The 14,041-nt window shown below is 52.2% G+C and overlaps 1 protein-coding gene across 1 annotated transcript; it reads left to right on the forward strand.

Annotated features, from left to right (window-relative positions):
• Positions 1-8,785: 8,785 nt before the first annotated feature.
• On the forward strand, positions 8,786-10,765 carry LOC133439746 (integumentary mucin C.1-like; the record flags this gene model as incomplete). The annotated part of the gene is made up of 3 exons (XM_061717511.1): positions 8,786-8,887; positions 10,052-10,207; positions 10,688-10,765. Coding segments are annotated over 3 exons (336 nt in total), but the record flags the coding sequence as incomplete, so codon positions are not given.
• Positions 10,766-14,041: the final 3,276 nt, after the last annotated feature.

Raw genomic sequence — 14,041 nt, forward strand, 5'->3', positions numbered from 1 at the left:
TGCTCCAACTACAACCACGGTTGCACCAACAACAACCACAGCTGCTCCAACAACTACCACAGCTGCTCCAACCACAACAACAGCCGCTCCAACAACTACCACAGCCGCTCCAACAACTACCACAGCTGCTCCAACAACAACTACAGCCGCTCCAACAACTACCACAGCCGCTCCAACAACTACAGCTGCTCCAACCACAACAACAGCCGTTCCAACAACTACCACAGCTGCTCCAACAACAACCACAGTTGCTCCAACAACAATCACAGCTGCTCCAACAACAACAACAGCCGCTCCAACAACTACCACAGCCGCTCCAACAACAACCACAATTGCTCCAACAACTACCACAGCTGCTCCAACAACAACGACAGCCGCTCCAACAACTACCACAGTTGCTCCAACAACAACTACAGCCACTCCAACAACTACCACAGCCGCTCCAACAACAACCACAGTTGCACCAACAACAACAACCACAGCTGCTCCAACAACTACCACAGCTGCTCCAACAACAACGACAGCCGCTCCAACAACTACCACAGCCGCTCCAACAACAACCACAGTTGCACCAACAACAACAACCACAGCTGCTCCAACAACTACCACAGCTGCTCCAACAACAACCACAGTTGCACCAACAACAACCACAGCTGCTCCAACAACAACCACAGCTGCTCCAACCACAACAACAGCCGCTCCAATAACTACCACAGCCGCTCCAACAACTACCACAGCCGCTCCAACAACTACCACAGCCGCTCCAACAACTACCACAGCCGCTCCAACAACAACCACAGTTGCTCCAACTACAACCACAGCTGCTCCAACCACAACAACAGCCGCTCCAACAACTACCACAGCTCCTCCAATAACTACCACAGCCTCTCCAACAACTACAGCTGCTCCAACCACAACAACAGCCGCTCCAACAACTACCACAGACGCTCCAACAACAACCACAGCTGCTCCAACCACAACCACAGTTGCTCCAACAACAACCACAGTTGCTCCAACAACAACAACCACAGCTGCTCCAACAACTACCACAGCTGCTCCAACAACAACGACAGCCGCTCCAACAACTACCACAGCTGCTCCAACAACTACCACAACTGCTGCAACCACAACAACAGCCGCTCCAACAACCACCACAGCTGCTCCAACAACAACCACAGTTGCTCCAACAACAACTACAGCCACTCCAACAACTACCACAGCCGCTCCAACAACAACCACAGTTGCACCAACAACAACAACCACAGCTGCTCCAACAACTACCACAGTTGCACCAACAACAACAACCACAGCTGCTCCAACAACAACCACAGCTGCTCCAACCACAACAACAGCCGCTCCAACAACTACCACAGCCGCTCCAACAACTACCACAGCCGCTCCAACAACTACCAAAGCCGCTCCAACAACAACCACAGTTGCTCCAACTACAACCACAGCTGCTCCAACCACAACCACAGCTGCTCCAACAACTACCACAGCTGCTCCAACAACAACCACAGCCGCTCCAACAACTACCACAGTTGCTCCAACAACAACTACAGCTGCTCCAACAACTACCACAGCCACTCCTACCACAACAACAGCCACTCCAACAACAACCACAGCTGCTCCTACAACTACCACAGCCGCTCCAACCACAACCACAGCTGCTCCTACAACTACCACAGCCGCTCCAACAACAACCACAGTTGCTCCAACAACAACCACAGTTGCACCAACAACAACAACAACAGCCACTCCAACAACAACCACAGCTGCTCCAACCACAACCACAGCTGCTCCAACCACAACCACAGATGCTCCAACAACTACCACAGCTGCTTCTACAACTACCACAGTTGCACCAACAACAACCACAGCAGCTCCAACAACTACCACAGCTGCTCCAACCACAACAACAGCCGCTCCAACAACTACCACAGCCGCTCCAACAACAACCACAGTTGCTCCAACCACAACCACAGCTGCTCCAACCACAACCACAGATGCTCCAACAACTACCACAGCTGCTTCTACAACTACCACAGTTGCACCACCAACAACCACAGCTGCTCCAACAACTACCACAGCTGCTCCAACAACTACCACAGCTGCTCCAACCACAACAACAGCTGCTCCAACAACTACCACAGCTGCTCCAACAACTACCACAGTTGCTCCAACAACAACCACAGCTGCCCCAACAACTACCACAGCTGCTCCAACAACAACCACAGTTGCACCAACAACAACCGCAGCTGCTCCAACAACTACCACAGTTGCTCCAACAACTACCACAGCCGCTCCAACAACAACAACAGCTGCTCCAACAACTACCACAGTTGCTCCAACAACAACCACAGCTGCCACAACAACAACCACAGCTCCTTCAACAACTACCACAGCCGCTCCAACAACAACCACGGTTGCTCCAACAACTACCACAGCTGCTACAACAACTACCACAGCTGCTCCAACCACAACAACAGCCGCTCCAACAACTACCACAGCCTCTCCAACAACTACAGCCGCTCCAACAACAACCACAGCTCCTCCAACAACTACCACAGCTGCTCCAACCACAACAACAGCCGCTCCAACAACTACCACAGCTGCTCCAACAACTACCACAGGTGCTCCAACAACAACCACAGCTGCTCCAACAACTACCACAGCCGCTCCAACAACTGCCACAGCTGCTCCAACAACTACCACAGTTGCGCCAACAACAACCACAGCCGCTCCAACAACAACCACAGCTGCTCCAACAACAACCACAGCCGCTCCAACAACTACCACAGCCGCTCCAACAACTACAGCTGCTCCAACCACAACAACAGCCGTTCCAACAACTACCACAGCTGCTCCAACAACAACCACAGTTGCTCCAACAACAATCACAGCTGCTCCAACAACAACAACAGCCGCTCCAACAACTACCACAGCCGCTCCAACAACAACCACAATTGCTCCAACAACTACCACAGCTGCTCCAACAACAACGACAGCCGCTCCAACAACTACCACAGTTGCTCCAACAACAACTACAGCCACTCCAACAACTACCACAGCCGCTCCAACAACAACCACAGTTGCACCAACAACAACAACCACAGCTGCTCCAACAACTACCACAGCTGCTCCAACAACAACGACAGCCGCTCCAACAACTACCACAGCCGCTCCAACAACAACCACAGTTGCACCAACAACAACAACCACAGCTGCTCCAACAACTACCACAGCTGCTCCAACAACAACCACAGTTGCACCAACAACAACCACAGCTGCTCCAACAACAACCACAGCTGCTCCAACCACAACAACAGCCGCTCCAATAACTACCACAGCCGCTCCAACAACTACCACAGCCGCTCCAACAACTACCACAGCCGCTCCAACAACTACCACAGCCGCTCCAACAACAACCACAGTTGCTCCAACTACAACCACAGCTGCTCCAACCACAACAACAGCCGCTCCAACAACTACCACAGCTCCTCCAATAACTACCACAGCCTCTCCAACAACTACAGCTGCTCCAACCACAACAACAGCCGCTCCAACAACTACCACAGACGCTCCAACAACAACCACAGCTGCTCCAACCACAACCACAGTTGCTCCAACAACAACCACAGTTGCTCCAACAACAACAACCACAGCTGCTCCAACAACTACCACAGCTGCTCCAACAACAACGACAGCCGCTCCAACAACTACCACAGCTGCTCCAACAACTACCACAACTGCTGCAACCACAACAACAGCCGCTCCAACAACCACCACAGCTGCTCCAACAACAACCACAGTTGCTCCAACAACAACTACAGCCACTCCAACAACTACCACAGCCGCTCCAACAACAACCACAGTTGCACCAACAACAACAACCACAGCTGCTCCAACAACTACCACAGTTGCACCAACAACAACAACCACAGCTGCTCCAACAACAACCACAGCTGCTCCAACCACAACAACAGCCGCTCCAACAACTACCACAGCCGCTCCAACAACTACCACAGCCGCTCCAACAACTACCAAAGCCGCTCCAACAACAACCACAGTTGCTCCAACTACAACCACAGCTGCTCCAACCACAACCACAGCTGCTCCAACAACTACCACAGCTGCTCCAACAACAACCACAGCCGCTCCAACAACTACCACAGTTGCTCCAACAACAACTACAGCTGCTCCAACAACTACCACAGCCACTCCTACCACAACAACAGCCACTCCAACAACAACCACAGCTGCTCCTACAACTACCACAGCCGCTCCAACCACAACCACAGCTGCTCCTACAACTACCACAGCCGCTCCAACAACAACCACAGTTGCTCCAACAACAACCACAGTTGCACCAACAACAACAACAACAGCCACTCCAACAACAACCACAGCTGCTCCAACCACAACCACAGCTGCTCCAACCACAACCACAGATGCTCCAACAACTACCACAGCTGCTTCTACAACTACCACAGTTGCACCAACAACAACCACAGCAGCTCCAACAACTACCACAGCTGCTCCAACCACAACAACAGCCGCTCCAACAACTACCACAGCCGCTCCAACAACAACCACAGTTGCTCCAACCACAACCACAGCTGCTCCAACCACAACCACAGATGCTCCAACAACTACCACAGCTGCTTCTACAACTACCACAGTTGCACCACCAACAACCACAGCTGCTCCAACAACTACCACAGCTGCTCCAACAACTACCACAGCTGCTCCAACCACAACAACAGCTGCTCCAACAACTACCACAGCTGCTCCAACAACTACCACAGTTGCTCCAACAACAACCACAGCTGCCCCAACAACTACCACAGCTGCTCCAACAACAACCACAGTTGCACCAACAACAACCGCAGCTGCTCCAACAACTACCACAGTTGCTCCAACAACTACCACAGCCGCTCCAACAACAACAACAGCTGCTCCAACAACTACCACAGTTGCTCCAACAACAACCACAGCTGCCACAACAACAACCACAGCTCCTTCAACAACTACCACAGCCGCTCCAACAACAACCACGGTTGCTCCAACAACTACCACAGCTGCTACAACAACTACCACAGCTGCTCCAACCACAACAACAGCCGCTCCAACAACTACCACAGCCTCTCCAACAACTACAGCCGCTCCAACAACAACCACAGCTCCTCCAACAACTACCACAGCTGCTCCAACCACAACAACAGCCGCTCCAACAACTACCACAGCTGCTCCAACAACTACCACAGGTGCTCCAACAACAACCACAGCTGCTCCAACAACTACCACAGCCGCTCCAACAACTGCCACAGCTGCTCCAACAACTACCACAGTTGCGCCAACAACAACCACAGCCGCTCCAACAACAACCACAGCTGCTCCAACAACAACCACAGCCGCTCCAACAACTACCACAGCCGCTCCAACAACTACCACAACTGCTCCAACCACAACAACAGCAGCTTCAACAACTACCACAGCTGCTCCAACAACAACCACAGTTGCTCCAACCACAACAACAGCCGCTCCAACAACTACCACAGCTGCTCCAACAACAACCACAGCTGCTCCAACCACAACAACTACAGCTGCTCCAACCACAACAACAGCCGCTCCAACAACTACCACAGTTGCTCCAACAACAACTACAGCTGCTCCAACAACTACCACAGCCACTCCTACCACAACAACAGCCGCTCCAACAACAACCACAGCTGCTCCTACAACTACCACAGCCGCTCCAACCACAACCACAGCTGCTCCTACAACTACCACAGCCGCTCCAACAACAACCACAGTTGCTCCAACAACAACCACAGTTGCACCAACAACAACAACAACAGCCACTCCAACAACAACCACAGCTGCTCCAACCACAACCACAGATGCTCCCACCACAACCACAGCTGCTCCAACCACAACCACAGATGCTCCAACAACTACCACAGCTGCTTCTACAACTACCACAGTTGCACCAACAACAACCACAGCAGCTCCAACAACTACCACAGCTGCTCCAACCACAACAACAGCCGCTCCAACAACTACCACAGCCGCTCCAACAACAACCACAGTTGCTCCAACCACAACCACAGCTGCTCCAACCACAACCACAGATGCTCCAACAACTACCACAGCTGCTTCTACAACTACCACAGTTGCACCACCAACAACCACAGCTGCTCCAACAACTACCACAGCTGCTCCAACAACTACCACAGCTGCTCCAACCACAACAACAGCTGCTCCAACAACTACCACAGCTGCTCCAACAACTACCACAGTTGCTCCAACAACAACCACAGCTGCCCCAACAACTACCACAGCTGCTCCAACAACAACCACAGTTGCACCAACAACAACCGCAGCTGCTCCAACAACTACCACAGTTGCTCCAACAACTACCACAGCCGCTCCAACAACAACAACAACAGCTGCTCCAACAACTACCACAGTTGCTCCAACAACAACCACAGCTGCCCCAACAACAACCACAGCTCCTTCAACAACTACCACAGCCGCTCCAACAACAACCACGGTTGCTCCAACAACTACCACAGCTGCTACAACAACTACCACAGCTGCTCCAACCACAACAACAGCCGCTCCAACAACTACCACAGCCTCTCCAACAACTACAGCCGCTCCAACAACAACCACAGCTCCTCCAACAACTACCACAGCTGCTCCAACCACAACAACAGCCGCTCCAACAACTACCACAGCTGCTCCAACAACTACCACAGGTGCTCCAACAACAACCACAGCTGCTCCAACAACTACCACAGCCGCTCCAACAACTGCCACAGCTGCTCCAACAACTACCACAGTTGCGCCAACAACAACCACAGCCGCTCCAACAACAACCACAGCTGCTCCAACAACAACCACAGCCGCTCCAACAACTACCACAGCCGCTCCAACAACTACCACAACTGCTCCAACCACAACAACAGCAGCTTCAACAACTACCACAGCTGCTCCAACAACAACCACAGTTGCTCCAACCACAACAACAGCCGCTCCAACAACTACCACAGCTGCTCCAACAACAACCACAGCTGCTCCAACCACAACAACTACAGCTGCTCCAACCACAACAACAGCCGCTCCAACAACAACCACAGCTGCTCCAACAACTACCACAGCTGCTCCAACCACAACAACAGCCGCTCCAACAACTACCACAGCCGCTCCAACAACAACCACAGTTGCTCCAACAACTACCACAGCCGCTCCAACAACAACCACAGTTGCTCCAACAACTACCACAGCTGCTCCAACAACTACCACAGCTGCTCCAACAACAACTACAGCCGCTCCAACAACTACCACAGCCGCTCCAACAACAACCACAGTTGCTCCAACAACAACCACAGCTGCTCCAACAACTACCACAGTTGCTCCAACAACAACCACAGCTGCTCCAAAAACTACCACAGTTACTCCAACAACAACCACAGCTGCTCCAACAACAACAACCACAGCTGCTCCAACCACAACCACAGCTGCTCCAACAACAACTACAGCCGCTCCAACAACTACCACAGCCACTCCAACCACAACCACAGTTGCTCCAAAAACTACCACAGTTGCTCCAACAACAACCACAGCTGCTCCAACAACTACCACAGCTGCTCCAACAACTACCACAGCTGCTCCAACAACTACCACAGCCGCTCCAACAACTACCAAAGCCGCTCCAACAACAACCACAGTTGCTCCAACTACAACCACAGCTGCTCCAACAACTACCACAGCTGCTCCAACAACAACCACAGCCGCTCCAACAACTACCACAGTTGCTCCAACAACAACTACAGCTGCTCCAACAACTACCACAGCCACTCCTACCACAACAACAGCCGCTCCAACAACAACCACAGCTGCTCCTACAACTACCACAGCCGCTCCAACCACAACCACAGCTGCTCCTACAACTACCACAGCCGCTCCAACAACAACCACAGTTGCTCCAACAACAACCACAGTTGCACCAACAACAACAACAGCCACTCCAACAACTACCACAGCTGCTCCAACCACAACCACAGCTGCTCCTACAACTACCACAGCCGCTCCAACAACAACCACAGTTGCACCAACAACAACAACAACAGCCACTCCAACAACAACCACAGCTGCTCCAACCACAACCACAGATGCTCCCACCACAACCACAGCTGCTCCAACCACAACCACAGATGCTCCAACAACTACCACAGCTGCTTCTACAACTACCACAGTTGCACCAACAACAACCACAGCAGCTCCAACAACAACCACAGTTGCTCCAACCACAACCACAGCTGCTCCAACCACAACCACAGATGCCCCAACAACTACCACAGCTGCTTCTACAACTACCACAGTTGCACCAACAACAACCACAGCTGCTCCAACAACTACCACAGCTGCTCCAACAACTACCACAGCTGCTCCAACCACAACAACAGCTGCTCCAACAACTACCACAGCTGCTCCAACAACTACCACAGTTGCTCCAACAACAACCACAGCTGCCCCAACAACTACCACAGCTGCTCCAACAACAACCACAGTTGCACCAACAACAACCGCAGCTGCTCCAACAACTACCACAGTTGCTCCAACAACAACCACAGCTGCCCCAACAACTACCACAGCTGCTCCAACAACTACCACAACTGCTCCAACCACAACAACAGCCGCTCCGACAACTACCACAGCCGCTCCAACAACAACCACAGTTGCTCCAACCACAACCACATCTGCTCCAACAACTACCACAGCCGCTCCAACAACAACAACAACAACAGTTGCTCCAACAACTACCACAGCTGCTCCAACAACTACCACAGCTGCTCCAACAACTACCACAGTTGCTCCAACAACAACCACAGCTACCCCAACAACAACCACAGCTCCTCCAACAACTACCACAGCCGCTCCAACAACAACCACGGTTGCTCCAACAACTACCACAGCTGCTACAACAACTACCACAGCTGCTCCAACAACTACCACAGTTGCTCCAACAACAACCACAGCTGCCCCAACAACAACCACAGCTTCTCCAACCACAACAACAGCCGCTCCAACAACTACCACAGCCGCTCCAACAACTACCACAGCTGCTCCAACAACTACCACAGCTTCTCGAACCACAACAACAGCCGCTCCAACAACTACCACAGCCGCTCCAACAACAACCACAGTTGCTCCAACAACTACCACAGCTGCTCCAACAACAACCACAGTTGCTCCAACAACAACCACAGCTGCTCCAACCACAACAACAGCCGCACCAACAACTACCACAGTTGCTCCAACAACTACCACAGCCGCTCCAACAACTACCACAGCTGCTCCAACAACTACCACAGCTGCTCCAACAACAACCACAGTTGCTCCAACCACAACAACAGCCGCTCCAACAACTACCACAGCTGCTCCAACAACAACCACAGCTGCTCCAACCACAACAACTACAGCTGCTCCAACCACAACAACAGCCGCTCCAACAACAACCACAGCTGCTCCAACAACTACCACAGCTGCTCAAACCACAACAACAGCCGCTCCAACAACTACCACAGCCGCTCCAACAACAACCACAGTTGCTCCAACAACTACCACAGCCGCTCCAACAACAACCACAGTTGCTCCAACAACTACCACAGCTGCTCCAACAACTACCACAGCTGCTCCAACAACAACTACAGCCGCTCCAACAACTACCACAGCCGCTCCAACAACAACCACAGTTGCTCCAACAACAACCACAGCTGCTCCAACAACTACCACAGTTGCTCCAACAACAACCACAGCTGCTCCAAAAACTACCACAGTTGCTCCAACAACAACCACAGCTGCTCCAACAACAACAACCACAGCTGCTCCAACCACAACCACAGCTGCTCCAACAACAACTACAGCCGCTCCAACAACTACCACAGCCGCTCCAACCACAACCACAGTTGCTCCAAAAACTACCACAGTTGCTCCAACAACAACCACAGCTGCTCCAACAACTACCACAGCTGCTCCAACAACTACCACAGCTGCTCCAACAACTACCACAGTTGCTCCAACAACAACCACAGCTGCTCCAACAACAACTACAGCCGCTCCAACAACTACCACAGTTGCTCCAACAACAACCACAGCTGCTCCAAAAACTACCACAGTTGCTCCAACAACAACCACAGTTGCACCAACAACAACCACAGCTGCTCCAACAACAACTACAGCCGCTCCAACAACTACCACAGTTACTCCAACAACAACCACAGCTGCTCCAACAACTACCACAGCTGCTCCAACCACAACAACAGCCGCTCCAACAACTACCACAGCCGCTCCAACAACTACCACAGCTGCTCCAACAATTACCACAGCTTCTCCAACCACAACAACAGCCGCTCCAACAACTACCACAGCCGCTCCAACAACAACCACAGCTGCTCCAACAACTAACACAGCTGCTCCAACAACTACCACAGTTGCTCCAACAACTACCACAGCTGCTCCAACAACTACCACAGTTGCTCCAACAACAACCACAGCTGCCCCAACAACAACCACAGCTTCTCCAACCACAACAACAGCCGCTCCAACAACTACCACAGCCGCTCCAACAACAACCACAGTTGCTCCAACAACTACCACAGCTGCTCCAACAACAACCACAGTTGCTCCAACAACAACCACAGCTGCTCCAACCACAACAACAGCCGCACCAACAACTACCACAGTTGCTCCAACAACTACCACAGCCGCTCCAACAACTACCACAGCGGCTCCAACAACTACCACAGCCGCTTCAACAACTACCACAGCTGCTCCAACCACAACAACAGCCGCACCAACAACTACCACAGTTGCTCCAACAACCACCACAGCTGCTCCAACCACAACAACAGCCACTTCAACAACTACCACAGCCTCTCCAACAACTACCACAACTGCTCCAACCACAACAACAGCCGCTCCAACAACTACCACAGCCGCTCCAACAACAACCACAGTTGCTCCAACAACTACCACATCTGCTCCAACAACTACCACAGTTGCTCCAACAACAACCACAGCTGCCCCAACAACTACCACAGCTGCTCCAACAACTACCACAGCTGCTTCAACAACAACCACATTTCCTCCAACAACTACCACAGCCGCTCCAACAACAACCACAGCTGCTCCAACAACTACCACAGCTGCTCCAACCACAACAACAGCCGCTTCAACATCTACCACAGCCTCTCCAACAACTACAGCTGCTCCAACCACAACAACAGCCGCTCCAACAACTACCACAGCTGCTCCAACAACAACTACAGCCGCTCCAACAACTACCACAGCCGCTCCAACAACAACAACAGTTGCTCCAACAACTGCCACAGCTGCTCCAACAACTACCACAGTTGCTCCAACAACAACCACAGCTGCCCCAACAACTACCACAGTTGCTCCAACAACTACCACAGCTGCTCCAACCACAACCACAGCTGCTCAAACAACTACCACAGCTGCTCCAACCACAACAACATCTGCTCCAACAACTACCACAGCCGCTCCAACAACAACCACAGTTGCTCCAACAACTACCACAGCTGCTCCAACAACTACCACAGCCGCTCCAACAACAACCACAGTTGCTCCAACAACTACCACAGCCGCTCCAACAACAACCACAGTTGCACCAACAACTACCACAGCTGCTCCAACAACAACCACAGCTCCTCCAACAACTACCACAGCCGCTCCAACAACTACCACAGCCGCTCCAACAACAACCACAGTTGCTCCAACAACTACCACAGCCGCTCCAACAACTACCACAGCTGCTCCAACAACAAACACGGTTGCTCCAACAACAACCACAGTTGCACCAACAACTACCACAGTTGCTCCAACAACTACCACAGCTGCTCCAACCACAACAACAGCTGCTTCAACAACTACCACAGCCTCTCCAACAACTACCACAACTGCTCCAACCACAACAACAGCCGCTCCAACAACTACCACAGCCGCTCCAACAACAACCACAGTTGCTCCAACAACTACCACATCTACTACAACAACTACCACAGTTGCTCCAACAACAACCACAGCTGCCCCAACAACTACCACAGCTGCTCCAACAACTAGCACAGCTGCTCCAACAACAACCACATTTCCTCCAACAACTACCACAGCCGCTCCAACAACAACCACAGCTGCTCCAACAACAACTACAGCTGCCCCAACAACTACCACAGTTGCTCCAACAACTACCACAGCTGCTCCAACCACAACCACAGCTGCTCAAACAACTACCACAGCTGCTCCAACCACAACAACATCCGCTCCAACAACTACCACAGCCGCTCCAACAACAACCACAGTTGCTCCAACAACTACCACAGCTGCTCCAACAACTACCACAGCCGCTCCAACAACAACCACAGTTACTCCGACAACTACCACAGCCGCTCCAACAACAACCACAGTTGCACCAACAACAACGACAGCCGCTCCAACAACAACCACAGTTGCACCAACAACTACCACAGCTGCTCCAACAACTACCACAGCTGCTCCAACAACAACAACAGCCGCTCCAACAACTACCACAGCCGCTCCAACAACTACCACAGCCGCTCCAACAACAACCACAGCCGCTCCAACAACAACCACAGCTGCTCCAACAACAACCACAGTTGCACCAACAACAAGCACAGCCGCTCCAACAACAACCACAGTTGCTCCAACAACTACCACAGCTGCTCCAACAACTACCACAGCCGCTCCAACAACAACCACAGTTGCTCCAACAACTACCACAGCCGCTCCAACCACAACAACAGCCGCTTCAACAACTACCACAGCCTCTCCAACAACTACAGCTGCTCCAACCACAACAACAGCCGCTCCAACAACTACCACAGCTGCTCCAACAACAACTACAGCCGCTCCAACAACTACCACAGCCGCTCCAACAACAACAACAACAACAGTTGCTCCAACAACTACCACAGCTGCTCCAACAACTACCACAGCTGCTCCAACAACTACCACAGTTGCTCCAACAACTACCACAGTTGCTCCAACAACTACCACAGCTGCCCCAACAACTACCACAGCTGCTCCAACAACAACCACAGTTGCTCCAACAACTACCACAGTTGCACCAACAACTACCACAGCTGCTCCAACCACAACCACAGCTGCTCCAACAACTACCACAGCTGCTCCAACCACAACAACAGCCGCTCCAACAACTACCACAGTTGCTCCAACAACTACCACAGCTGCTCCAACATCTACCACAGCTGCTCCAACCACAACAACAGCCGCTCCAACAACAACCACAGTTGCTCCAACAACTACCACAGCTGCTCCAACATCTACCACAGCTGCTCCAACAACAACTACAGCCGCTCCAACAACTACCACAGCTGCTCCAATAACCACCACAGTTGCTCCAACAACAACCACAGCTGCACCAACAACTACCACAGTTGCTCCAACAACTACCACAGCTGCTCCAACAACTACCACAGCCGCTCCAACAACAACCACAGTTGGTCCAACAACTACCACAACTGCTCCAACAACTACCACAGTTGCTCCAACAACTACCACAGCCGCTCCAACAACAACCACAGTTGCACCAACAACTACCACAGCTGCTCCAATAACAACCACAGCTCCTCCAACAACTACCACAGCCGCTCCAACAACTACCACAGCCGCTCCAACAACAACCACAGTTGCTCCAACAACTACCACAGCCGCTCCAACAACTACCACAGCTGCTCCAACAACAAACACAGTTGCTCCAACAACAACCACAGTTGCACCAACAACTACCACAGTTGCTCCAACAACTACCACAGCTGCTCCAACCACAACAACAGCCGCTTCAACAACTACCACAGCCTCTCCAACAACTACCACAACTGCTCCAACCACAACAACAGCCGCTCCAACAACTACCACAGCCGCTCCAACAACAACCACAGTTGGTCCAACAACTACCACAACTGCTCCAACA

The sequence above is a fragment of the Cololabis saira genome, unplaced genomic scaffold (genome assembly GCF_033807715.1).
Source record: "Cololabis saira isolate AMF1-May2022 unplaced genomic scaffold, fColSai1.1 scf233, whole genome shotgun sequence".
Classification (NCBI taxonomy): Eukaryota; Metazoa; Chordata; class Actinopteri; order Beloniformes; family Belonidae; genus Cololabis; species Cololabis saira.